General features: G+C 38.0%; 1 protein-coding gene and 1 long non-coding RNA gene across 5 annotated transcripts in view; one reads left to right on the top strand and one right to left on the bottom strand.

The window, feature by feature from the left end:
• Positions 1-4,270: 4,270 nt before the first annotated feature.
• The window catches only part of capn10 (calpain 10), a 59,737-nt gene continuing 37,740 nt past the window's right edge, over positions 4,271-26,267 (top strand). The window contains exon 1 of one of the 4 annotated variants that reach the window (XM_046875903.1): positions 4,271-4,401. In XM_046875903.1, the coding sequence (XP_046731859.1) occupies positions 4,353-4,401 (49 nt within the window). In that variant the 5' untranslated portion in view covers positions 4,271-4,352. The remainder of the gene's footprint in view (positions 4,402-26,267) is intronic. The other 3 variants (XM_046875900.1, XM_046875902.1, XM_046875904.1) reach the window with 3 other exon arrangements.
• Positions 21,662-25,046, bottom strand: LOC124402730. The gene is made up of 2 exons (XR_006928779.1): positions 24,382-25,046; positions 21,662-22,768 (listed from the first exon to the last, which is right to left on the bottom strand). It is a non-coding gene; the product is annotated as an uncharacterized LOC124402730 (long non-coding RNA).

The raw sequence follows: 26,267 nt of genomic DNA, 5'->3' as shown, positions 1-26,267 counted from the left end.
TGGTCAAGTCTAGCCTGAAAACATTTATTTAGTCAAACCTTTTGCCAGTAGGTTTTTCTTAGGTAAAGAAGCAGATCTCAATGCTAAAACTATAAATAATGTATATTCAGTGCCACCCAGATAAGGATGGTTTTTTTTCCTTAAACCATCTCAGGTGTTTTTTTCTTACCACTGTTACCACTAGCTTACTCATTAGGGATAAACTCATAGACATCAAACGTATATATTTAAACATTGTAACCCTTATATCTCAGTAAAGCTGCTTTATGATAAATAAATCAAAAGTGCTATACAAATAAAGCTTAATTAAATTGGGTTTTTAACTGATTTAATATCTGTTGATATGTATCCTAAAAAATATCCAGGTCCTCTGGCAAAAACTCCACCATGGGAACGTTGGAGGGCTTGTCTGTCTAGGGAAACAAAGGTGGCTGGAAGCCCAGCACGCACTGGAACAGGATCAGGCCAGCGGCGTCCTGGCGCAGGGAGGTCTGCACGTACTCGGCCCAGGGGAGAAAATGGTTCCAGCTTGTTTGGTCCTGGTTGCAGTACGACCAGAGTTAGCGTCCAAGCTCCTGTATATTGCATTCTATCTGTCCGTTGGTCTGACGGTAATATCCCGAGGGCAGATTGACTGTGACTCCCAGGAGCTGGAAGAACACCTTCCACACATGTGATGTGAACTGTGGTTTCCAGTCGGACACGATTTTCGCAGGGAGGCCGAAGTTCCGAAAGATGTGAAGGAACACCGCCTCGGCAGTCTCTAGAGCTGTGGGCATGCCACGAAGGGGGACCAGCTTGCAGGCTTTAGAGAAGTGGTCCACGGCCACGAGGACACAGATGTTACCGTCTGAACGGGGCAGATCGGTAATGAAGTTAATCCCCAGGTGTGACCACGGTCGTTGCATGATAGGCAGGAGAGTTTGTCTTCTCCCTGGGTGGCCGGAACCTGGGGCTTCATGAATCGACTTCAGCAGGGACTAACAGCATGGCCCGGGGACAAATGTCCTTCCTTCCAGGCACCCCGCAGGGGTGGGTTTTACTTGCGCCGTTGCACAAATCTCCTCGTCTAACTCACAGACGATGGGGCAGAGGATCAGCTTGGGAGGGATGATGGGTTCGAGATCTGTTGGTTCATCGGGGCCATAAATCCAGGACAGGGCATCCGCCTTGCCTTTCTGGGAGACTGGACGGTGAAGAACAGCGCCCATCTGGCTTGCTGGGGGGGTTAAAGAACTCCCACTCACAGAGGTGATGGTCCCTTAGTCCCTCCAGGACTTGGGTGACATGGCCGCAGTGTTTTTGATCGGGTCTCGGGAGAAGATGAGGATGTTATCTATGTAGAGGATGGAGCGATAAAGCCCTGCCGGAGGGCCTGCTGAACGTAATCCTCCATAGCTGTGCACTCCAGAACCGACAGCGGGTACACCCGTCCTTTAGGTAGTTTAGTACCAGGTCTATGGCGCCGTCCCAAGGGTGGTGGGGGGGCAGGCGGGTTGCTCCCGGCTCACTGAATACGTCTGCAAATGATCGGTACTCAGGGAGAGTTCGTAGGGCTCTCCACGAGTGTGGCCACTAGGGGAATTGGGTTAGGGCCACAATACAGGCATGCCCTGGCCGCGAGTCGATACGCTCTCTGTCTTACTTCGACAGCCGATCTGACCTGGTTTAACCCTTGGCGGTATGCCCCGAGAAAAGCGGGTTTTGTCCCAAGCACTGGTGGCTGCTAGGGTGCGGAAGCGGAGGCTGTAATCCGTCAGATGAGAAGACCCTTGGCTCAGATTGAACAGCTGATCTGCCGTGGTGAGGACCCCAGTGGCGGTGCAGGAAACCTCTGTGAAATGGTTAGCGAAATTGCGCGTAAGACGTGGTTATGGTGCTAATGGCGCTCCATATCGCCCTCGCCCAGGCCAGCGCCTTCCCGGTGAGTAAGGAGAAAAAAAACCCCACCTTGGATCGATGGGAGGAAACTTGTGCGGCTGCATTTCAATGTAGAGATAGAAGGAAGTCCATTGCACTCGGCTGCGTCTCCGGAATATAAAGCCGGTAGGGAAAAGGCACGAAAGCCTCCCAGAGACCGGCGGTGAGTTCCTTGATGGGATCCGAAACGGAACCTGGTTGCGGATCCATCGAGGTGAGTGTTCGGTATTGGTCCGATCTTTTGTCACGCTTTAATCAAGAGTTGAAAACTAGAATACGAATAGGACGTTTATTAGCCTTGGGAAACAAACAGAAGCTAGGAAGCAGCAAGTAACGGAAAACTGGTATATTCCAAAACACAAGTAGTCCAGGGATAATCGCCAGAATGAACCGTAGATCAGACGGTGAGTGAGTGCGAACAGGGGCCTTATAAATGGAGGGTGTAGATTGGAGACAGGTGGACGGTGATTAGTATGAAGGCAAGGCGCTGCGAGTGTGCTGAGTGTCGAGGGGGGCGTGGCCGGTGGTTTCCTTACACACTGACTGGACAGTGTCATCTGGTTCTGCATTTTAATGAACATCTATTATTTTGAAGTCTTAAATAGAAAAGCTGGAATGCTTTTGACTCTTGCAACAGCTATATGATGGAATCAGATATAGAGTCGAATCACAGCTGGCAAAAGGGCATCTTACAGTTTCATTATTTTTTTTATCTAACTTAATATGGTCAAAATAAATAGATGTTTTACAAATTAACCCAAACCACTCATTAAGTGAATGCCATGGGGTAATGCATATTTGGTGATACCTCATCTGGTAATGTAAGATTTTAATGCACCAATGGTTTTTAATGTGCAAATGCAATCTGTGTTAGAGGCAGGGTAATTGGCTGCTCCTCCCTTGGTAGTGTCACAATCTAAAGGACCTCTTCTGTATCTGCTTCAAAATGATTTACTGAGTAGGTAAGCTAGGAATTAACAAATTAGTTAAGCATATACTCAACTTTATAAGTGTGTGATTTTATTATTTACTATACTATAAATTTGCAGCACCAAAAGGCATTGATGTTTTTTAAACTCAAAGAAAAATCCACAATTGATGAATACCAGATTTTTAAGAGTATGTACTAACACTTTCGGCTGTAGTACTCCATAGTACTATTGATTTTAGTTACACAGTTATGCCAGTGTGTTTAGATAAACAGTTACACATTCTGTAATTCCATGACACTGTTGCTGTCAGGGAGAACATATTTTATTGCAAACATTCCAAAGATATGTTTCTACTCAAGTCAAAAATTTGATAACTTATAACTTGCTATTCCAACAGATTTGCATGTTTGGTCTTTTAATCGGTTAGTTTAACTGTATCTGACTGTCCTTCAAGCAGGGTTTGCAAATACAAAATGTTTAAAATGGTCAACTATTTTTTTGTTGGACTGCCACAGCATCAGCAAAGTTTTTTTGGAATAAAAGACCCTCTATCACAAGCAGCTGGTGGATGTGAGCAATACAAAATGGATTGGCAGTTATCACCATTCCACTTTATCATATTTTTGGCATTATCAATAGATTATCAATTGATAATGCTTGAAAAAAATGATACACATGCTCAGCATACTGTGAGCTCAACCTCAAAGCCACACAAAGCTCTCTACTTTTGAGTTCAAGCTGATCACACTATATTGTCTAAATATCATTTTTTTTAAATGAGCAAGAGTTTTTACATTAGAAAGTTCGGTCACCCTAAAAAGAATTTTCAAAAAAGTGTGTTTAGAGTTTATAAGTGCGTAGGCTGAAAAGAGCTAAATAGTGGTTGGTAAAAATCTCAGGGATCAGTACATTACTGAAAAAGCAAAACAACTGAAAAATCCATGTCATGCTTATTTTTAAATTTCATAGTTGAATGGCCTGCCCTGATAATGTATAGATTAAAAATTATACATAATAAATATTTTTTCTTCTTGTTAATTTTTTTTATATGTTTAATAGACTCAACTCTTGGTTGGGCAATATTTACATTTTACATTATTATTATTTTTTTACGTTTTACATCCAAGTTAGTTTAGTTTATTATACTAAGAATGTAAGATTAAAAACTGTAATGAATGCATGCTATTGTGTCATTATATACATGTTATTTCATCATAATACATAATTACATTAATGCTAAGACAAACCATTCGCGAGCGAGTATCGGGTTTCGACCCGCACAACTCCAACCAATAAAACGAGTCTATCTTTGTCATGTGACCCCTCCCCCGCGATGTGATTGTCAGTGGAATAAAGAGAAATTCAACCGGGCGCGGGCAAGAGAGAGAGAGAGAGAGAGAGAGAGAGAGATCTGTAAGGATTTGGGTGTAGGCGGTCAGGTGCTGTGAATGTTGCTGGGAGTAGAATGGTGATCTGCGTTTAAAAAACCCTTCTGTAAGAATGGACTGCATTCCTATCAGTAGTCACAAACTTGAAGAGAAGCGGGACGGTAAGTACATTAGTTTTTTGTATTTGCTGCTTGTTTTCTCCTTTGTAAGAACAAAATTTGCAACTTTGCAGTTTTGCAAAGTCTTATTTTTTTTATCGTTACCAGTGTTTTCCCCCCAATGTGACAATTATTACAGGCAGGTTCGGGAGGGAAGTTTATCTTGTAACGCTTCTAAACTTTAAAAAGCGCAGTGTGCACAGGAACCAGAGCCAGAAGTCGCCCGTGTGAGAGGAAGTGAATGTGGCTTTCACATGGTTATTGTCCAGATTAGAAAACGACTAGAGAATAGAGAGATACTGTCCGATCATATATATACAAATATATAAAACCCTACAGGTTACATTTCACTGTACCGTATTCATTTTCTGCTTCTTGTTGTTGTTCTTATTATTACTGTACTATTGTTACTGTACTGTGTAGGTTTATTGTATTGTGCACACAACAAGCAATTTCCAGCAGACACTGTACGAATACTTATATGCACGTATCTATTAATGAATAAATTAAAATGCAGAAATAAAAAAACTTGAATAAAGTTAACTGTTAACTTTCCCTGAATAAAGATCACTACAGTAACATGTTTGTAAAATCCTGTGTGTAAATACTATGACAATGGCAGTCCATGCCGCTGAAAAGTACTTGATCATGTAGTCTATATTATACGCGGAAATGCTCAGGGGATGTGCTTATGTTTTTCATTTATGTCCTGTCTGGTGTTGACACGCTCCAGATGTGTGTGACTTTTTTTTCCACAACTTGTTTGTTGTGGTGCCTCTAATGCAGCTGATTCTGGAGATTCCAGTGGCCTGTCCTGGTACAGCCTATTATTTCCACACCCAAAAGTCCTGTGTCTCGGATTTTTCTTTGGTGTATGTGATTTCCAAAGGCTAGACATGATGATAAATAGATAAAAAATTATGTCTAATAAATCATATTTTTTGGTTTATTTTTTGCTATTTATAATAGAGTGAACACCAGGTTGGCTACAATTCATGTCTTTTTTCACACATTTATGACAACTTGTATGAAGTTTTAGCCATACATAGATGACCCCATCTTTGATTTGTTCATTACGAACACATTTTGAAATAAATGAAATTTCATCTATAACTTGTTCTTAAATCTTATCTATTGTGTCTAATCTGTTTTACCAAAACTCTATAGAAAGTCTGAGTAAATAACCAGGCTATTTACCACAATTATATTGGTGCTGTAAAGGTTTGCTATTTGCTATATTATTTCAGTCATCTATAATATATCTGCATGAGGTCCTTTGTGAGCTTGTATTTATAAATGACCATTTATAAACCACACATGTCAAATATAGGGTCTATAGATTACATGTAGAACTTTAATATGCCATTAATAGTTATAGTGCACAATCACAAACTTCATGAATTTTCACAAATCAAAATTTTTTAAATGACCATATTTTTTTAGCTGGGTTTTGGTCTATGGGTGTGTAATGTGTTTCTTAGAAATCCTATTTTTTTTGCACTAGCTAAAGTGTGTAAGCATTCCCACCAGGGTTTCTCCCAAATCACCTGTATAATCATCTTCTTTTGTGTCTTCCCGGCTTTGAGTTAAAATGACTTCCATTGCCACGTATTGCCCCACTGCCTGAGATTACAATGAGATGTAAGAGATAATTGCATGTTATTTTTACTAGAGCCTGCATTTAGCTGTACTGTTTCTTTCCTCACTAAACAGACTTGACCAGGTGGAGTCTGTGGTCTTTTTTTTACCATTGCAGCCATAACAAACATTAGCATGTTAAGAGAAAAGAAATGACAAGACAAATGAATCTGTGGTGTGGATAGAGATTTCACTTTTTTGTGAAATTAAATAGTTGATGCAATGCCTCATGTGCCATGCTGAGTGCATCATTACAGTGGAGAGAGCAGCATGCCAGAGTTAATGAACCCATCTGCATAAACTCTTTAACTCCATCTGGAGCCTGTGGCAGCATGTGGTTAAGCTGTATTGCCTCTGCCTGCCCTTAACTTCATGGCTAAACCACTTATGCAAATAATACTGTTCCTTTCTCTGCCACATTCTGCAAACCCTGTAATATACATTTATGAGTTTGATATTTCCCGCTTGAAATTTATCATTTAAAAAAATCACTGGAAATTATTTAGTCTTTAAAATTGATATAGTAAAAAACAGACCGCAATAAAGTCGATACTGAAGAAGTCAGAAGGGTGTGATATAGTGCCAGCTTTACAGTCAGCAACTATCATGATAACTCAGCTAGATGGATAATTTGTAGAATGTAATTTTGCAGTAAATAGAAGAAAACAACTATACAAATGTAATTTTTACCAATCTAGTTTAATTTTCCAATTTTTTTCTGTTACTCTGCAGCGGCTCTAGGCATTACAAATTTGTCTGAGCACTGATTTTGTGCAGTAGAACATAAAACCCCAGTATATGTAATAATCATGAAAAACCTTTAAATCATTATTTTAAGGGTTAGGTTTGACACAATGTAAACTATTTTTGTTTGTAGTCTTTGTTTTTTGTTCTTTTATTGACCATTATCTCCTTAATTTCTTTAGTGGATCTTGGTGGCTGTATAGTTAAGATGTTAACTACATACATATTTGTGTAATGTTCACTTAATGGTAAAAACATGCTTAATTGCAGTTGAGAGGATGTGAGTTAAGGGGAATGCTGGGGCATCCAGGCACAGTCACTTAATATCAAAGAGTTTAAAACATCTGCCCAAATTATTCCAGACTCATATGAATTAGCTCATCCTCATTTTATAAGCGGAAAATGACTGTTGTTGTACTTTTAAGAATACTCCAATATTAGATAGTGATAATATTATAAAAAGTTTTGTGCAAAATAGACTAGAAATATAGGGAGCAGGTTGAGAAGAGCCTGGAGAGGTGGAGGTATGCGCTGGAGAGAAGAGGAATGAAAGTCAGTAGGAGTAAGACAGAGTACATGTGTGTGAATGAGAAGAAGGGCAGTTAAGTGGTGCAGTTGCAGGCAGAAGAGGTGGAGAACTGTTGATCCCAGGTACCTGAATGGAGAGTGTGTTAAAGAAGTGAAGAAAAGAGTGCAGGCAGGGTGGAGTGGGTGGAAAAGAGTGGCAGAAGTGATTTGTGATAGAAGAGTATCTGCGAGAATAAAAGGGAGAGTTTATAGGACTGTGGTGAGACCTGTGATATATGGTTTAGAGACAGTGGCATAGAATAAAAGACAGGAGGTGGAGCTGGAGGTAGCAGAGCTGAAGATGTTGAGGTTTGCGTTGGGAGTGACGACGATGGACAGGATTAGAAATAAGTTTATTAGAGGAACAGCGTGGGATGTTTTGGAGACAAGGTGAGGGAAGGGAGATTGAGATGGTTTGGACATGTGTAGAGGGGGGACATAGGGAATATCGGTAGAAGAATGCTGAGGATGGAGCCACCAGGAAGGAGGAAAAGAGGAAGGCCAAGGAGGCGGTTTATGGATGTGGTGAGGGAAGACATGCAGGTAGTTGGGTTGAAAGAGGCAGATGTAGAAGACAGTGGGTTAAGGAGACGGATGATCCGCTGTGTCGACACCTAATGGGAGAAGCTGAAATAAGAAGGACTAGAAATATATAGAGTAAAACACTGTTGTACGAGCAACTAATAGTACGAGCAAACGGAGATACGAGCGACCTTGCTTGAAAAACTTTACCCTATTTCACAAGCAAATTTTGAAGGCACGAGCAAACCCACGCTGCCGGTTCCCCTTTTTTGGCGGAGGGTAGCATCAGTCGCTTAGTTGATGACGTATCGCTCGGTCGATCTCGTTGTTCAGTGCAGCAAAAACTTACAAATACTTTTTAAGTGCAGAAATAAGCGATCGAATGAGGTCTCGGAACGGATTAAATCGCTTTTACATTCATTCTTATGGGGAAAATTTGTTCAAACGTATGAGCAAATGGACCTACGAGCAATTTTCAAGAATGAATTATGCTCCTCCAACGGGGTTTTACTGTATAATTGATTTAAACCTTACTGATTATAATGGCAGTGTTGTGCCTCATAGAGGGGATTAAAATGTTATAAAGCACAAACCTAGTTGTTTAAATAAATAAAGGAAAGGTGTAGATCAGTGGTTACGATGTTGGACATTAGCTCAGAAGGTCGTGAGTTTAAATCCCACCACCACTAAACTGCCACTGCTGGGCCGTTGAGCAACTGCTTAGTTGTATGAATGAGATAATTGTAAGTCGCTCTGAATAGGGGGCATCTGCCAAATGTTGCAAATGTAAATAAATAAGCCCCCGTTTATCAGCGAGATTATTAAAAAATTAATTGGTTTTACAATTTCTTAAAGAATCATAGATCATTAATCAACAAACAAACTAAAAATTCTATTCTGGCTATGAAATGATTATTTCATTTATTAACTGTGTGCATTTGTCTCGGTTTCCTACAGTTATTTGCTCACTGAAAATACTCTTTAGCTTCATCAACATCAGGCTTGTATACAGTTGTATTAAACCACATATTCCACCAACCTTATAATTCATCAATTTTATCTTTGAAAGATATTTGTAAATACCATGTCTGGTCAAAAAATGAAAATTTATTGCACTATAGTTCGTACTGTTAAAACCGTCTTAATTTTCAGCAGCCTCAAGCAGAAACACACATAATTGGGCTTCACTCTAATAGGGCTCTAACGTTTTTTCAAGGAACTCTAGTAATTCGATTACAAAAATTCATAAAGGCAAATTATTTAGTTCAGTCCATTTAACTACACAAGGAGCACAGAGTTTCCCGTGGACCATTATTATTGACGCACCACCCGCTAAACTCTGGAGTGCTCTGAACAGGAAACACAGAAGACGCTGCAGAATGAAAAAATGGAGGAATGGGGAGAAAACAGTGAGGGGCGAGGAGAAGATTCATATGGATGCCCATTTAATTCTGCCACATTAAATAAAAAGTTTGTTTAGTTCCAAGTTTTGTATTTCTTACAATTACGACTTTATTTCTCGCAATTACAAGTTTTTTTTAGCCAATCGGGCAGCGTCACCCGATCTGTAGTGCCAGAAAGCTTTACACATTGAAAATTAAATCAATAGAATCGCATCAGAATCAGAATCAGAAATAGCTTTATTACCAAGTATGTTAACACACACAAGAAATTTGTATTGAATTGTAAACCAGACAGTTAAATAATGCATATTTATACAGAGTAAAAATGTTGTTAAATAAATGTACAGATGTTATTTACAAGAGTTCAGTTTACAAATGGACCCTTTGGGTTCTATGTACAAATGTGACAGTTATGATGGACAGTGTGGATTTATGAATATTTAAATTGTTCATGCTGATTATAGCCTGCGGGAGATTTTTTTTTTGTGCCTGGCTGTTCTGGTGGACGGAGCTCTGTATTTAGGCACACTTTGTTTTTTTGTGTTGCTGAAACAGGCTTCCATAGGATTCAGGCCAAAGAAAGAGACAGAAAGTTTCCAGAGTTTGGGATCATTTCAAACTAAAACATAAAGAAAACACAGTGCATTTCAGTGCATTTAGAGAATGTTTAAATGAAATGAGATGAATATACGGATGAACTAAGGTGTGTCAAATGCATATGACTTAAATATAGGACTAATGGACTAAAGGTCTCTTAATCTGATTTTTGAGTTGCACGCGAAGCAGTGTTTGTTTTCTGTCCTTATTTCAGTAAGTTCTTTGCCTTTGACTCATTTTCCATTTTGTAGTGATTGCAACTTGTATGTTTAGAGAAACCTTCGTGGAGCAGTCATGTATAATCACTGTGTTTTTCAGATGCATAGACTGTAGAGGATAGCCAAATTCCAGGAAAAGCCAAAAGTTTTTTTTTTTTTTTTTATGAAAACTTTTTAGTGGGAGTCTACCCTGTGTCATCAGGCATAATAATCATACACGTAAATAGGAGATGTGCGTGCATGTGGAAGGCAAAATTTCAGTCCACCTGAACATTTTCCAGTTCCACAAACAGATTTACACTATACAGCTGCAGATTTGTAAATCAATGAAGTGGAAGCAAGAAAAGAAACATTCTGCTGCTACTGTCTCTGATGTAAGTGCTGAAAAACAATATTGAAGAAAGGAGTTTATTACAACAGGACTAAAGACGCGACACCTGTGGCACATGAGGAGGTCAACACAATGATTCACATCACAGATAAAAAATGACACTACAGTATAAAAGTTTTATTTTCATTATCCACAAAAAACTCCCAGCAGTTGCAGTGTTGGAACCTGCTGGTGAAGGATGTGAAGTCAATGAGCCATTACTTTCTTTCTCTCTTCTATTTTTTTGTCCCTTACCCCTCCCTGTGAGAGTAATGGATCTGCAATGTTAGTAAATTTAGGCTATTTTAAGACCAAAAGAAAGAAAAGAAAAACTGATATTTTCTTTTGGTCATTAAGTCTGATGTAAGCATGTGTGCTAAAACATTACTACTTGTCATTAGGCCAGGATTGTAAAAAATCAGTTTTCTTGGTTGTTTTTAGATTCTTGTTTGATTCATTGTTTCTAATAAGTATACAGTATGACTGACCAGTAAAGAGTCTTGATAAATCAGAATCAGAATACGGTACTTTATTGTTCGCACAGGGAAATTGTTAGTTTGCAGTTGCTCACAGTGCAATTAAAATAAAAAAACAAAAAAACAAAAAGTAAAACACATGGCAGAAAAATCAGACTACAATGAAACATTAGACAAGTTATTGAACATGTAACAATTATTGCACTGATATAATTGCACATAAACTGCGCAAGATTTGTGTGACATAAAAAAATCTATAACTATATTATATCTATATTGTCCATATATATATATATATATATATATATATATATATATATATATATATATATATATCCTCTGTGGTGGAGGTATATATACATATATAATGAAAATGTGACTCACTATAATGCAGAATCAAAGCAAATTAAATTGATCAATGCATAGAAAAAACTGCAACTTAAAGAAGTGTAGGAAATGGTACAGGCTTTTTAAAATTAAATTATTGGAGAATACAGTTAAAATGCTTATGTTTTTATTCTTTCTGCGGCCTGGCAACAACTGATAAATGGACTGGTATCAGGCTTGGCCTGGTGGTCGAGGACCCCTGCTTTTAGTAATTAAACATTAATAAGAATGTAGCGAATGTAAGGATGTAGCGAATAACTTTTAGTTATAGAGATCAAACTTTTTCCAGGATTTACACTGCTCAGAAAAAAAAAATCTTTCTTTCATTATCCTGCTATTATTCTAATTCAAAAGACATTCAAAACTTTGTGTTTGATTATGTATTCAAGCACACTCAAGGAGTAGGCATGGCAACAATCCCCAACATTTACAAAACATTAACTTGACAGATATAAGCTAATGTTTACTAAGCTGCTTGCATTCTAGACATTGCACAATCACGGTGCAATGTGCTTACACATGCGTGTTTAGCTCCATAGAGGTATTATTGCACCTTGTGGTAAGAAATGTCAAGTGTTGTTAGAGGCCCATATGGCAGAAATCTTGCTGTGCCATGCTCCTGGGAGGATCTGAGGACAGAACAGTTAATGACATGGTTACCAGTCTTGCTGTTTTATGCTCCATTGGGCAGGTTTAAAAATATTATATAGCCACCTTTTAGTCTTTTTGTATTGATTAGAGTTGAACAAAAGTATGTTTTTAAAGCTGAGATTTCATTAGCCAGCTTAATGTGAGTAACATTTATGAGAAGAGTTCCAACAGATTCTGTAAAAATATAAACTTAAAGGACATATAAATTAAATAGTACATAAATGTTATTTTATTTATTAATTTGTGTCTTTTTGAATTTATATTATCAGTCTGTTTTCTATTTTATGTGTTTTGATCAAACCCCTGTGCAGTGTTGGGCAATAACGTGTTACTTATAACGCGTTACTGTAACGCAGTTAATTTTGACAGTAACTAATACTGTAACGCATTACTTTTTAAATAAAGTAAATCCGTTACCGTATGGTGCGTTGTCCGTTACTTTTTTAAATGAATTAATTTTGGCTGAAGTGTAGACTACAGTCTAACCTGTTTACAGCAGCAACGCATTGTAGGATTGGTTGATGAGAACCACTGTAAACACGAAAAAGACGCACTGTGGGCGTGTTTTCGTTTATTCAGGTCTGTGCAGCAGTAATGGTGAGTCGAGGCGAGAGCAAGACGAGTTTCTCAAAGTGGAAATATGCTCATTATTTCACTTTAGTTGAGCATGAAGACAAAAACATTTTAGTCAAATGTAAGCTTTGTTTTTCTGGTTCGAAGGTCGTATCTACTGCGATAAACAGCAACTCCAGAAACTCCACACCTCGATGAAGCTAGAAGCTAACCCGGTGTTATGTTGTACATTGTTGATAGTTTTCATACTTAAGCTGTGACAGGTACATTTTAAAGAGCTCAACACAACAGCTTTTATGATGCAGAAGCCACTTTAGTTTTTGATTGTGAATATATTATTCAGCTTGTTTTGGTATTTATTTCAGAAATCCTTGTGATATATTCAGTTTGTGCTGGTCTGACTTAAATAAAATAGTGTTTAAAAATTACTTTGTGTTTAAGTCAGTTTTGTGTTTGTAGACCATAACGCATAAAAGGGCATTAATGGGAACATTAAAGAACGTTATTTAAAAAAGTAACTAAAAAGTTACTTTTAATAGTAACGCATTACTTTTTGGTGGAAGTAATCAACAAAGTAACTGAGTTACTTTTTGAATGAAGTAACTAGTAACTGTAACTAGTTACTATTTTTTTGTAACTAGCACAACACTGCCCCTGTGCATGTGTGTTCATCTGCTGTCAACACAAATGCACATGGAATTTTTTTTTTGTTATTTTCTGAAAAGTGAACAACATTGGGACAGGTGGCCCACATGGCATAATTTATCAAATGTACTTGAGAACATTCTTTTTAGTGCTCATAATCAGATGATTGCAAGGACTCCGTGGTACACATGTTGTGTAAACAAATGATATCAGCTAAAGCACTTTAACTGCAAGGCTACATTAACAATTTGTTATTAAACTGTTTTCCCTTTCATCTTAAACTGCTAGTTTAGGAAACCCCTAAGACCTCCCAGCAAATAGTCTCTGTCCACTGCTGCACTGCTGAATAATGACAACCATTAAAAATCCTCTTTATACTTATAAAGACACTTCTTCTGATTTTTCTTCTTCTTCATTTGGCTGCTCCCTTTAGGGGCCACCACAGCGGATTCCCCGTCTCTATACCACCCTGTCCTCTACATCTGCCACTTTCAAACCATCTACCTGCATGTCTTCCCTCAACACATCCATAAACATTTTACTTGGCCTTCTTCTTTTTCTCCTTACTGGTGGCTCCATCCTCAACATTCTCCTACCGATGTACCCCATGTCCCTCCTCTGCACATGTCCAAACTATCTAAATCGGGCCTCTCTCACTTTGTCTTAGAAATGCCCTACATGCTCTGTCCCTCTAATAAACTAATTTCTAATCCTGTCCATCCTCGTTACTCCCAACAAAAATCTCAACATCTTCAGCTCTGCTACCTTCAGCTCCGCCTCCTGTCTTTTAGTCTTTCCCACTGTCTCTAAACCACAAAATAGCAGGTCCACCACATAGCAGGTTTCACCACAGTCCTATAAACATTCCCTTTCACTCTTGCATATACCCTTCTATTACAAATCACTCCTGCCACTCCACCCTGCCAGCACTCTTTTCTTCACTTCTCTAACACACTCTCCATTACTTTGCACTGTTGACCCCAAACTCATCCACCTTCACCACCTCTCCTCGCTGCAACCACACCACTCCACTGCCCTCCCTCTCATTTACACCCATGTACTCTGACTTACTCTTACTGACTTTCATTCCCCCTCTCTCCAGCACATACTTCCACCTCTCCAGGCTCTTCTCAAACTGCTCCCACCACAAATCACAATATAATTTGCAAACATCATAGTCCATGGAGACTCCTGTCTGACCTCATCTGTCAACCAGTTCATCACCACTGCAAACAGGAAAGGGCTCAGAGCCGATCCATGATGCAGCCCAACCTCTACCTTGAACCAGTCTGTTGTTCCTACTGCACACTTTCCTGCTTTCACACTATCCTCATACATGTCCTACATACAATAAAGACACACAAACAATTAAAATGCTGACAGCAGCCATGCTAATCTCTACATTTTATTTTAAGCTATATTTTCTAGACTTTTCTTTGCAAAGTAATATTTAGTTGCATATTTAAATACCTTTCAACCTAGTTAAAACAAAAAAGTTTTTTATCTTCATTTGAAAAGTTAATATCATTAACAGGATTATAGTGCAGTTTTTGACTAGGAATTGGAAGATAATGTCGAGACTAGTGAACATCTCCATTTGGTTCCAAGAAATATAATAACTCATACAACATCATGCAATCAATCTAAATAGTGGGTTTCTAGTGGGCAGGCCAGCAAAGCCAGCAGAGCCTTCCCTGCTCGCCTAAAGTCTATCAAAATCACAGAATTTTTTTATTTTTATTTTTACATTTTAATATATTTTTGTCTATGAATATGTATTAAATTATTCTCAGTGGTCTATTCTCTTTATTTCATAGTGTTACTCTTGGGTGTGCTGCTGTGTGTCTGTTTTGATTTGGAGTTTCTCTCCAATCAGTTTTCAGCCCTGACATCACGTGCTGCTGGCAGGCCTTCGGAAATCAGCGCTGTGGGTGGCCGGTAGGGTAAAATACATGAGAATGAAGCTGTTGCGTTAAACAATCAGATTTCAACTATGGCACTGACATAGACTGATATGAACATGTATATAGTCACATTTAACCAAAAGAAAAATGTTGTGACCAGTTTTTACATAGTGTATTTATTACCAGCTGTTTATTATTTTTGTTTATCTATTTAGAAAATCTTGTATAATACAAGTTGTATAACAGAACTGCTCTCTACTCTATTTACCCCTCATTGCAGATCTTTTTAGAAGTGGGACAGATATCAGATTTTAGGAAAAGCCCCAAGAAAATGTGGTTGAGCATTTAGCCTTGCAGTTTGTTGGGGGAAATCTGTGCATGATCATTGGAACTTTCCAAAGTTCATATGGAGCGCCACACAGGAAATATCACACATTCTTTCTGTGTAATTCAAAAATAAACTCTGGTTCTTCCTGCGGGAGCATGGCCCTACAAGAGAGATGGTGAGGGGAGGTGTGAGAACTGAGGGGGATTAATTCCTGGGGTTTTCAGTTCTTGCATCATGCGGTGTGTTGTTTTTTTTTTTTTTATTATTTTTTTTTTTTTCTTCTCTCTCTCTCTTTTGTTCAGAGTATTATAGATCCACATACACCCCTGCAGACAAACACTTCCTGCCAGTGGGCTTTATGATTGGATGGGGTTAAGTAAGGTCATATCTCATATGTACTTTGAGTACAAAAGTGCTGCCCTGTGTCGATTTTCTGGGTTCCTCTATTGTTGTTCAAAGAACAACAAAAATAACTCAAAGAGCAGTGAATTAGAATAATTTCCCATATTGCTGGTTATTGGATGGCCGTAAGAGAAGTTAATAATTGTACCAAGCTTTAGTCTTGTTAATAAACCACTGGAAAGGCTGTGAAAATTCTTTTGTTTGGCAGATGGGAACCACATAGCATTTGTGAAGTGCTTCTGCTGTTCGTTGGCTAAGTTGGGGTCAAGTTAGCAGCTCACATCTGCAGACATTTTTGCCCTCAAAAATGTCACTGTTTGTGTTATGAATGTACATTAGATGTGTACTGCACTTTGCTCACTGTTTTCATTAATTGTTTAAACAAGTAATATACACTAACTTGTAGTTTTCGCATTCACAGGTTCTACAGTTTTCAGCATCTTGAGAAATTTTAGAGCTGGGGGCAAATTGGAAGTCGCTTAGGATCTCCATATGGTCAGAAAAATACTAATAACTTGTCTTAAGCATGCTGGTTTGTTCCTTCTGTGCTTCAGTTCATGTGAGTTCTGTATTTTTAGTTCATTGGAGGAGAGGATGATGAGAAGGAAAATCTGTTGCCACTGTATGTAGGGAAATTGTCATTGCTCACTTGCTCTCTATCTGTGGTTAGAAGCCAACATCTTTTTTTCTGCTTCCATGCAAAGAGATTCTGCTGGCTTGAGTGGGCTTGTCAAAGAAACACAAAGGAGATTATAAATGGTAAAGCATTTAGTGTTATGCATAATTCTTCTAATTAATTGATTGCTGCTTTATTTGTGTGATTGGGTGCTTCATGAAGTGTTTTGACAGCATCCTTATTTGGTGTGTTCTTGGCTTATGATAGTGGCTTTTATGTGACAGTTTTTAGGTTTTTCATGTGCTTTGGTCTCTTTATGTGCTTTTAAACTTTTTACGTTTAATTTTTAGGATGAAGCTGCTTTCTGTAATATGTATATGTGTGTGCAAATGTGTGGGGGGCTCGGAGCAGGGCACCCAGTGTTTGCAGAGATATAGTGTGATGAGCAGGACATGAGGTGGGGGCGGATTATACATGCGCACCGTAAGGATGGACCCATGGAAAAGTGCGACATGTATACACACACACACACACACACACACACACACTATCGCAGTACGCCTGTTGTCATGGAAAACCTGCACCCCACCCTCTGTGTTTCAAATTTAATGCTGGGTTTGAGAAGGTTTTTTTTGTGTTCGTGTGCATGTGCATGAGAGAGAGAGAGAGAGAGAGAGAGAGAGAGAGAGCAGTAATACAGTTAGTCAGATGAGTTTATTTGTAAAATATATTATTTGGCTTTTGTAGTGCTTTCTATCCCAGAAATGGTTCAAATAAAAGTCTTTTAAATATTAAGTCAGTCTTTAAAAATTAAGAAATATTATACATTTAGTGATATCGCCTAACATTTAAAATAATGGTATTTAAAAAAAAAAGACTAATGTTATGCATTATCAATTACATATTTGAAGTACAATTTCATTTATTTTGACTTTTTTAAAAGTAACTTAACAAAACACGCCACCAAGAAAAACCTTTAAAAGAGCAAATTTTCAGGTTTTGGGGCTTCAAAATCGTTTCGAAATTTCTCTTTGTTAATTATTAAAATATTCAATACCTGTTTCAGCTGCATCAAGAATGTATATTTTTATCTACTGTATTACAGTGATTTATGTTTATCTTGGAGAACATTGCGACAACTACAGAAATTGCAGGATATTTTGCAATGCGCGCAACAAGAAAGAACTCAACAGAGATTATATACAGTTGTAAAGAATAAGGTAAGTATACATCACTGTAAAAAAAATTTTTATATTACTTTTTTTGAGGTCCCTTTGTAATTTGTAATTTGTTTAAAAAATAAATGAAAGGTCAAATTCTTACAGTTGCTTTCACAGATGGAAGTATATATTTTTACACTGAAGTGCTTCTATTTACATAAGTTAACTATGTTTCCCACCCAAGGTCAATTTTGCTTATTTTCTCAGACTCACAGACATGGATGACTGTGGCATCTTTGGGATACAAACTCACAATGAGAGAAGTATATTATTATTATTATTATTATTATTATTATTATTATTATTATTATCAGACAGATATCATGGTAATGGTGTTTGTCCTCTTCCTCTCCTTGTTCTCTCTGGCTGGTTTTGTGGAACATTCAACGCTGTCGGTGAGTTTGATGTAAATGTAATAAAAAACCATTGACCGTTGATTGTGCCATGCAGCCTGCCCAAACATCCCCAGATCACAGCCAGCCATGTGAGATAATTCACCCTTCATTCTCTCCTTATGCTTCAAGGTTTACAATCAACATTCATTGCTGTCGGTGGATTTTAGTTTGTGAAAGTCACTGAACAATGAGTGTAACTGTGCCTGAATTTCCTGCCTCAGCATGGGATAAAGAGACACACTACGCATTTGCCCTCTGGGCCCTGCTTCCCCATAGCCCTCCCATTTTTATTGATGTAAAGCTTGTAAGGCTTGCATTTTTCTTCTCTCTGTTTTTTGCTTTTCCTCACAGATCTCAAGTTTTTAAAGAAGACACAAATAGAAGCAACTGTGCTGCCTGCCTGGGATTAATTGGAGGTTGTGTGTGCAGACACGTTTGTGTCTAGCAGATGGAAGGAAGCGGAAGATGAATGTGTAATCATGATCTTCTCATTTAGCTGTTTTGTTTCTTAAATTATATGCTGCACTCGCTGCAGGCCGGAATAGGCTTAAATACTGCTTTTTGGCTGTGTGTGGGGGGATGGGATCTGGATGAATGGCTTGCCAGTTCATGAATGTCTCTTCTTGCATGTTCCTCACAGCACAAATCCTGGCCCTTACATCAGTTTTTATGAACTATCTGGACACTAATAGAACATCTTCCTCTCGTCCTTTTAAACATAGAATCGCATTGGAGTAAGGCAATTCTGCAGCTCATTTAACAAAAAAATAATAAAAATCAATTTACTGTAAAACATAGAGATACTGGCTTCTTTTCTCTCTGATATACAGTAAGTGAAATACATCTGATTGACACACTTTGGGCAAAGCCGGACAGTATGTGTGAATAACTGTGAATGTGATTGATTCTGTAATGTTTGTATCTATGTAATTATTTATAAGAACATTTTGTACTACCTTGAACAACTTCAGTCTTTAGTTACTCATCTAAGTTTTGCTGTACACTTTGTCTTCATGTCTACCTATTAAGTTGAATTGTCTGTCCTTTTCAGGCCACAAGGGGGCCCTCTGCATCAACCAAAAGGATATCATTTAGAAATTTACAAAAAAAGAGAACAGTATGAAAATATGGATTGATACCTTTTTAAGAATAATCTTAATAAAGACAAATAAATCTGGCATTCTTGAATCAACTGACCTTTGTCCATTTTCATATTTTCTGGGGTATAATTAGTTTTTTTTTTGCAGGCTTTTTTGTCTAATATCACAAGAAACGTGTTTTTTTGCTTAGACAGGTCATGTATAATAAATAATACCTAGCAGTTAAAGCAACTATCTCTTTATAGAAAGATTCCTACAGTAAGATTAAAGAGCTCAACTTTAGTATTACAGTATATGGAACATTAATTGTTTGAGGTGGTCAAAGTTTCAGTCACATCACTGAAGGTTTTGGTCACTATTATCAGCATTATGTCTAAAATTACTAATAAGTAAAATGTTTCTTTGCAGATACTGTAAATATGTACAAAAAGGGTCTCATTTCTGAGATTATATCATGGAAAACCTATTAATTCTGTTCCAGTCTAAAGAGTCTTTATTACTCCATATTTTAATTTTTTGGTTCATTAATTAATATTTTACTCATTTCTAATTAGTTGTGAAGAGGTGTAGTCATGCCTTAAAAACTCTTGTTAGAATCATATCATATTTAGAAGCATTTGTCAGTGTTTCTGAATTATGCACAAGGCCGAATGTGTGTTCATTCATGTGCAGTGAGCACACAATCTCATAATTAAATGTCTCCGCTCTCATAGTTATCAGTTTCCGGGCGTGAATTTGTGACTGAAGTATTATAGAGGGTATCATCATTTCAGTCGGTTCATTCATCTTTTTCTTTGTAGAAAAAACGCACCTCACAAACAGTGAATGCTTAGATTGGCATAGAATTTTTCAAATCGTTGCATGATACACTTTTCAGACGGTCTATACAACAAAATGTGATTAATGATTAAAGTTTTTTGGATTCACTGATAATTATTTTAACCTACATAAAACTGTTTATTCCTATAGTGATGTGTAGTGTAGTTATGCCAGGGTATTCATAGCTGCTATTTTTGTTTATTGTAGCAAAGTCTCATATTTAATCAGTCCATCAACTTAAAACATTATGTTGTATAATATTCTAACTGAATAATGTGTTCAGTGGTCAGCTGTACACCTGCTACTTAATGCAGATATTAGTCAATCAGGCACCATTAGCATAATGAATCTATAATCAGGTAGATAGAGAGCTTTAGTCAGTAGCTTTAGTTAAGATCAAACATCACAATGAAAAAAATGTAATCTCACTGACTTTGATTGTGGTGTGAGTGTTGAAACCAGATGGACTGGTATGAGTATTATTTTAGAATCTGCTGATCTGGGAAATTGCAGAACAGTACCTAGACATGAGAGGGAGCACTGCTATACACGCTTTGTATACTGTCATTGCTGTTTGTGTTTTAACCTTATATTAGAGACTTATTTTATTGAGACTGTGTTAATAAACCAATCTGTTTAATTCAAATAATTATTTGTTAACTCTAGAGACTGAAGTGTGGAAATGTAAAATGTTGCTGTCAAAGTCACTGTAATCACACTTTAAATTACCTGAATCTCTGAAACAGCATTATAGTCAACACAGTCTCAGGGCATTTGGATGTCACAAAATTGTATCTATTGGTTCTTATTCAACAATACAGCACCTGTGGTACCAAGTGGAAGAAAGGAAAATGTGTCGGAGGCACCAAAAATACTTCAGATTGAAGTCAGTGGTCAGTGACATGAAAAAAGAGGGAAATTCATGTACATAAATCAGTACATTCAATTTCGTGACTATCACAAAATGCCAGTCTGCAGCTTAGAACAAAGCCAAGAATTCACAAAAGAAATGCTATTCTCAGGATTACAAAAGCTTAATAAGTACAAAATAAACTTTGTGTACATCGCTGTGACTGTCATACATTTACCTGCACACCTTTGACACTCGCTAGTGTTAGGTCAATGAGGTAGCTAAATACAGTGCAGAGTACGAAACACTCCTGTTTCATCACTTAATTTCCTAAACAGCAGGTCTTGTGGGGTGTTCCTGTAGTTAGTACGTACCAAAAATGGTCCAAGGAAGAATGGCCAGTAAACCAATGCTCCCCGATGTGCCTGAGGAAGGAGGGCTATCTCCTCTGTTCTGATCCCCAGATACCATGCTAAACCATGTTAACTGCTGAAAGCACCTAAAGGGTTATATGATGATTAGAACTCTGACTATGCAATGGAAGAAGGAGGCCTGGTCTGAAGAATCACATTTTTCAAGTGATACATTCAGATCGCTTATCTGGGGAGAAAATGGCAGTATGGGAAAAAAGACAAGTAATTAGAGGCAGTGTGATTCCCTGTGCTGTGCCCTGTGGAATGTTCTACTGGGAAACAGTGAGTTCTGGCATTCATATGTGTTAGATTTTTATCATGCCCAAACAAAAATTAATTATTGGAGTGGTTTTTTTTACGCGTTTTCCGATGCCCATGGTGCCTGTTCTGATCAGGGAAGAATCACACAGCACACAGAATGGCAATACTGTTCTTCTTCAGTTTAATGCAGATAACAGACAAGTATATAGACACACTGGAAAAAACCTGACCTAAAACTGTTCCTGATTGGGTAAGAAGACATAGAAACCAGAGATGTGTGAGCCCAGACAAAAGACATTCCGTGTACTTTACATACTCACATCGTAAAGATCCTATAGACACTAAACAGATAACATAGAAATGTGTTTAGAGAACAGTATGAGGCTCATCTTAACTCTAACAATGGCCACTTTAAATCATTTATGATTAAGCACCTCACACCATAACATAGGATGTTCTTCATGGGAACAGGATCGGTGATATAAACTGCAAATAAAAAGATAAAGACAAAACAAAAAACAACAAATTTCCTTTCATTTCATTTCTAAATCCATATAATCCTTCATTATTACCACTCCAATCGAAAACTTTATGGCCTGTCTTACCATCATCATCAAACATGGCAACATACAAAGTAAAATTCTATTAATTCAACATACAATATAACAATCAATCCTAAAACAAAGTAGAGTTAAACACTCGTAAATAAATTCTTAATCTTCTAAAAAAAATTTGCTCAGCAGTTATTTCACGTACTCCAAGACGTCAAAAGGCGTTTCTGAGATGTTTCTCAGTGTTTGTTCAATATGTCCGTAAGCATCATTATAAGGTATACATAACAGTTTCCCTTCTTTGAATAATGTGTTTAATTTTGGAAAATTTGGAGTGTAATTACAACTATGCACGTATAGTTATAGAATTTAGACCTAGAGGTATCAGGGTAAGCTAAACAAAACAGTCAAGTGGATCTTCACACCAGAGGTGGCCCCCTTTCTCTATAAAGAAAGGATCTTTCCATGGACTTAAAACTAATTCAGCCCTGAATACTCACTTAGTAGGCTTCTTAGGCCAACAGACCATTTAATGCACAGATTATTCTACTTTGATCCTGCTTGAGTGAATCCACTGTTGCTGATAATCAGTCAGATCTCCTGTTCTGGTTACAGCTAGAACAGTCACTGGACCCAGATACTTCAGCTCACAGACCTTGGTAGGCTTCAGGCTTTGTATCAGGACCTGCTGTTTACGCATAAAAGGGTGTGTTGGCTTATCTGTGGGCAGAGGAAGAGTTAGTGAGACTTCAGGACTAATAAAATTCAATTTTCAACCAGGGCAGAAATATAGTCGTCCACCATCACTTCCTGGTTACCTAAGGAAGAAACGCCAGTGGGGTCGGGAAAGGCTTGAACATTAAACTTTCAAAAGATTAGTTTTTGTTGAAGATAGGGTCATTCTCATATCTGTGAGTACAGCCGGGAGAACAACAGTCCAATTTCAACCTGTGTCAATGCAGGTAACACGTTCCTTAATGGTTCTGTTTGTTCTCTCTACCACTCCAGCTGATTGTGGGTGATAGTGAACAAACAGTTGCTAAGCTTTTAGCCAATAGTTGTGTTACTTTAGAAAAAAAAGGTGTTTGCCGTTGTCACTTTCAATCACACTAGGAATACCAAACATAGAGATGATCTCTTTCGTTAATATTTTTGACAACTGTTTTAGCATTCACTGTCACACATGCAAATGCTTCTGGCCACTTACTGAATCTGTCAACTATAACCAACAGGTATCTCAAATTTCCTACAGGTGACATATGTGTGAAAGGTGTTGGAAAGGGGCTCATTAAAAGTAAGCGCAGTATGTTGTATAGGTCGATGTATGTTAGTTTTGGCACAAGTCAAACATGACTCCAACACTAGCTTGGTTGTTTTAGCTGCATCAGCAATACAGTATAATGAGTTTATAGCCTGTATGACTTTACCTATGCTAATATGTGACAGCCCATGGTAATGCTTCACCAACACTAATAAAGCTAATTTAGACAGAGCGATTTTTCCATCTACATCTCTAATGATACCAGCAGAATCTGATTTACATTGTTTAGAAGCCAATACTTTATGTCCTCCTCAGTAGGCTGACTCTGAAGTATTTTAGGTCAATATCTGGTATATTGGAGATATGTGTCATCATCTAAATCTCAGGGTTTGTATGTATTGTGTCCGAATCTACTGGTTGTGTTGCTGCTTCCCTATTTATTTTATACGCTAACGTGTTTCCCTGAATTTCCTCAGAATCACTTGCGAAATGTCTTTTAACCTTAACTATGGCCACTTTGACAAGGAGTTGAACAGCATTAAAACGTCGCCTATGAGAATTAAAATGTGCTATGGGCTTTCCATTAGCTGTTTTAAAATGTCTTTGTTCCCATGTTTTGGCAAAATCGTGCACAACACCGTAAGCATACTTAGAATCAGTGTATATAGTCACTACTTTACCTTCAGACAACTGACATGCTCTTGTGCAGCTTGTGCAGATGTGTATTATAATGATTTAGCTTCAACTATTTCATCAGGTAATCTTACAACCGCATATCCACATAAATACACAACAGAAGGTTTTGAACACGAACCCATCTACATATAGGCAATCCCCCTCTTCCAGGGCCGTATCTAAAAGATCGGTCCTACAAGAGGTCTCCTGTTCAATGTGTTTCATGTGCGTTGTCAAAACCATCTAAATCAATGAAGTCTAGCAGATCTACAGCTGAATGCGGCTGAGAAGTTGGCTTAACGGTTAATTTTTTTGTCTTCAAGAGTGTGGTTTCATAACCAGATCTATGTTGTGTTGTCATATGTTGTGTGTTGAGGTTGTGTAAAATAGCTGTTACCTGATGTGAGGTGTACAGTATCAAAGGATGTGACAGCACCGTTTTCTCAGCATCCCGGACCATAATTTGGAAGAATAAAAGCTGGAGCAGACTGTATAGCCTTCTTGAGGGCAGTAAAACTGTCAATCATTTAATGAGTCCACAGAATGAGATGTGATGGAGGAGCTTTGTTGTCAGTAGCACTACGCAAAACGTTATCATGCCGTGCGCAGTCAGGGATCTATGTTAGGCAGTAGTTCATCAGTTTCAAGAAGCTCTGCATCTGTTTCACAGTCTGAAGTCTTGAAAACCTAGCCACAAGCTGTACTTGGCCCTATGATATCTTGCATTGGCTTTCTGAGATCACATGGCCCAGATATGAGACCTTTCGCTTCACCAACTGTAGTTTCTAGTGTGAAGCTTTAAATCCAGCCTGAGCCAGGACATTGCAGACAACCACTGACGCTTTGAGGCAGTCCTGCTCCGTCAGTCCTGTAACAAGAATGTCATCTGTGTATTGAAGGATGCAGGTTGTTTCAGCCAGGTGGATATTGGCCAAAGTTCTGTGCACTACAGTGGAGAATACAGCTGACGAGTCAACAAAGCCCTGAGGAAGACGGGTCCAGGTGAATTAACGTAGCCTATAGGTGAATGCGAAAAAGCGCCTGCAACTCAGAGGCAAAAGGGACACTGAAAAAGGCATAACAACAATCAAACACAGTAAGAAATCTGTGAGTTGCTGGTATTGAGTTAACAATGGTAACTACATTGGCCACCAAAGGAGCTAATGGAATAACTATTTTATTAATCTCTCGTAAATCTTGTGTTAACTTCCAGAATTTTTTTACTTGCCTTCAAGAGTGGATTAATTATAAGGTTATAAGGTGAATGTGTCTTGATCAAAACACCTATAAATGAGAATGAGAAATGAGATAAATGAGAAAATAAATTGTCAATAACTGGAGCAATGCCAACATTCTTCTCTTTTGACAATGGATATTGTTTAACAAAAAACGGATAGTGTGTTTTCATGAGTGCATAATATGGTTTTACCTGGATTAAACCTGCCTCGTCTTTGTGAGAGGTTAACTTCACCTAAATTTGGCTCATCAGGCAAGACTTCTGTACTATCATGGAAGAAATATTCTGTATGTGGCTGTGACTCAGTTGAGTGCATGAGGACAGAAGGAAAAGACAGTGAAACATTGGTTTAAAAAAAATAGAATCTCCATTCCCATTTTATGCATCATATCTCTATCTAAAATGTTCAAAGGCAAGTTTGGAATTATTGTAAAGCTATGACAAAAATGTGTACCAGTCGATGTCACAACAGGCAAAGGGTGAGTTACAGGACCTGAAATTGGAACTCTATCTATTCCTACTATATGAACTTCCCCTTTTTCCTAGGACCGCCTCTTTGAGTTTTGTGCTGAGGCTGGAATGCACCACATCCTGTTGCAGTGAAGAGCATAACGGGTTAACCATACTTGGAACAGAGTAGAAACCTAAATAGTCTAGTAGCATCTAAATCTCTAGGAAAAATGTGACACAATTTCACTCCATCATGACAAATGATCTAAAGAAAAATTAGTCCAATAACCAGCACTATTCCTATACATCCAATCTTTGGGATTTTCTTCCGGCAATAAGCGAGAGATATCATTACCCATCTTCTTTAAACAGAACAAAGAACAAACACAAAACTTAACACTCAGACAATACAGCTGCGCTGGGCACCAGGGGGATCGTAGTCTTCAAACAGGTGATTCATCTCCAGGTCAAGATCTCCAAATAACACTTCATGACTCTCTGCTCTCCCCTTCAGCCACTGCTCGTAACCTTGGGGTAACTATGGACAATGAACTGTCTTTTTTCCCACATGTCGCTAATGTTGCTCGTTCTTGTCG

The sequence above is a fragment of the Silurus meridionalis genome, chromosome 20 (assembly GCF_014805685.1).
Source record: "Silurus meridionalis isolate SWU-2019-XX chromosome 20, ASM1480568v1, whole genome shotgun sequence".
Classification (NCBI taxonomy): Eukaryota; Metazoa; Chordata; class Actinopteri; order Siluriformes; family Siluridae; genus Silurus; species Silurus meridionalis.
This window is presented reverse-complemented; position numbering and strand designations above follow the sequence as displayed.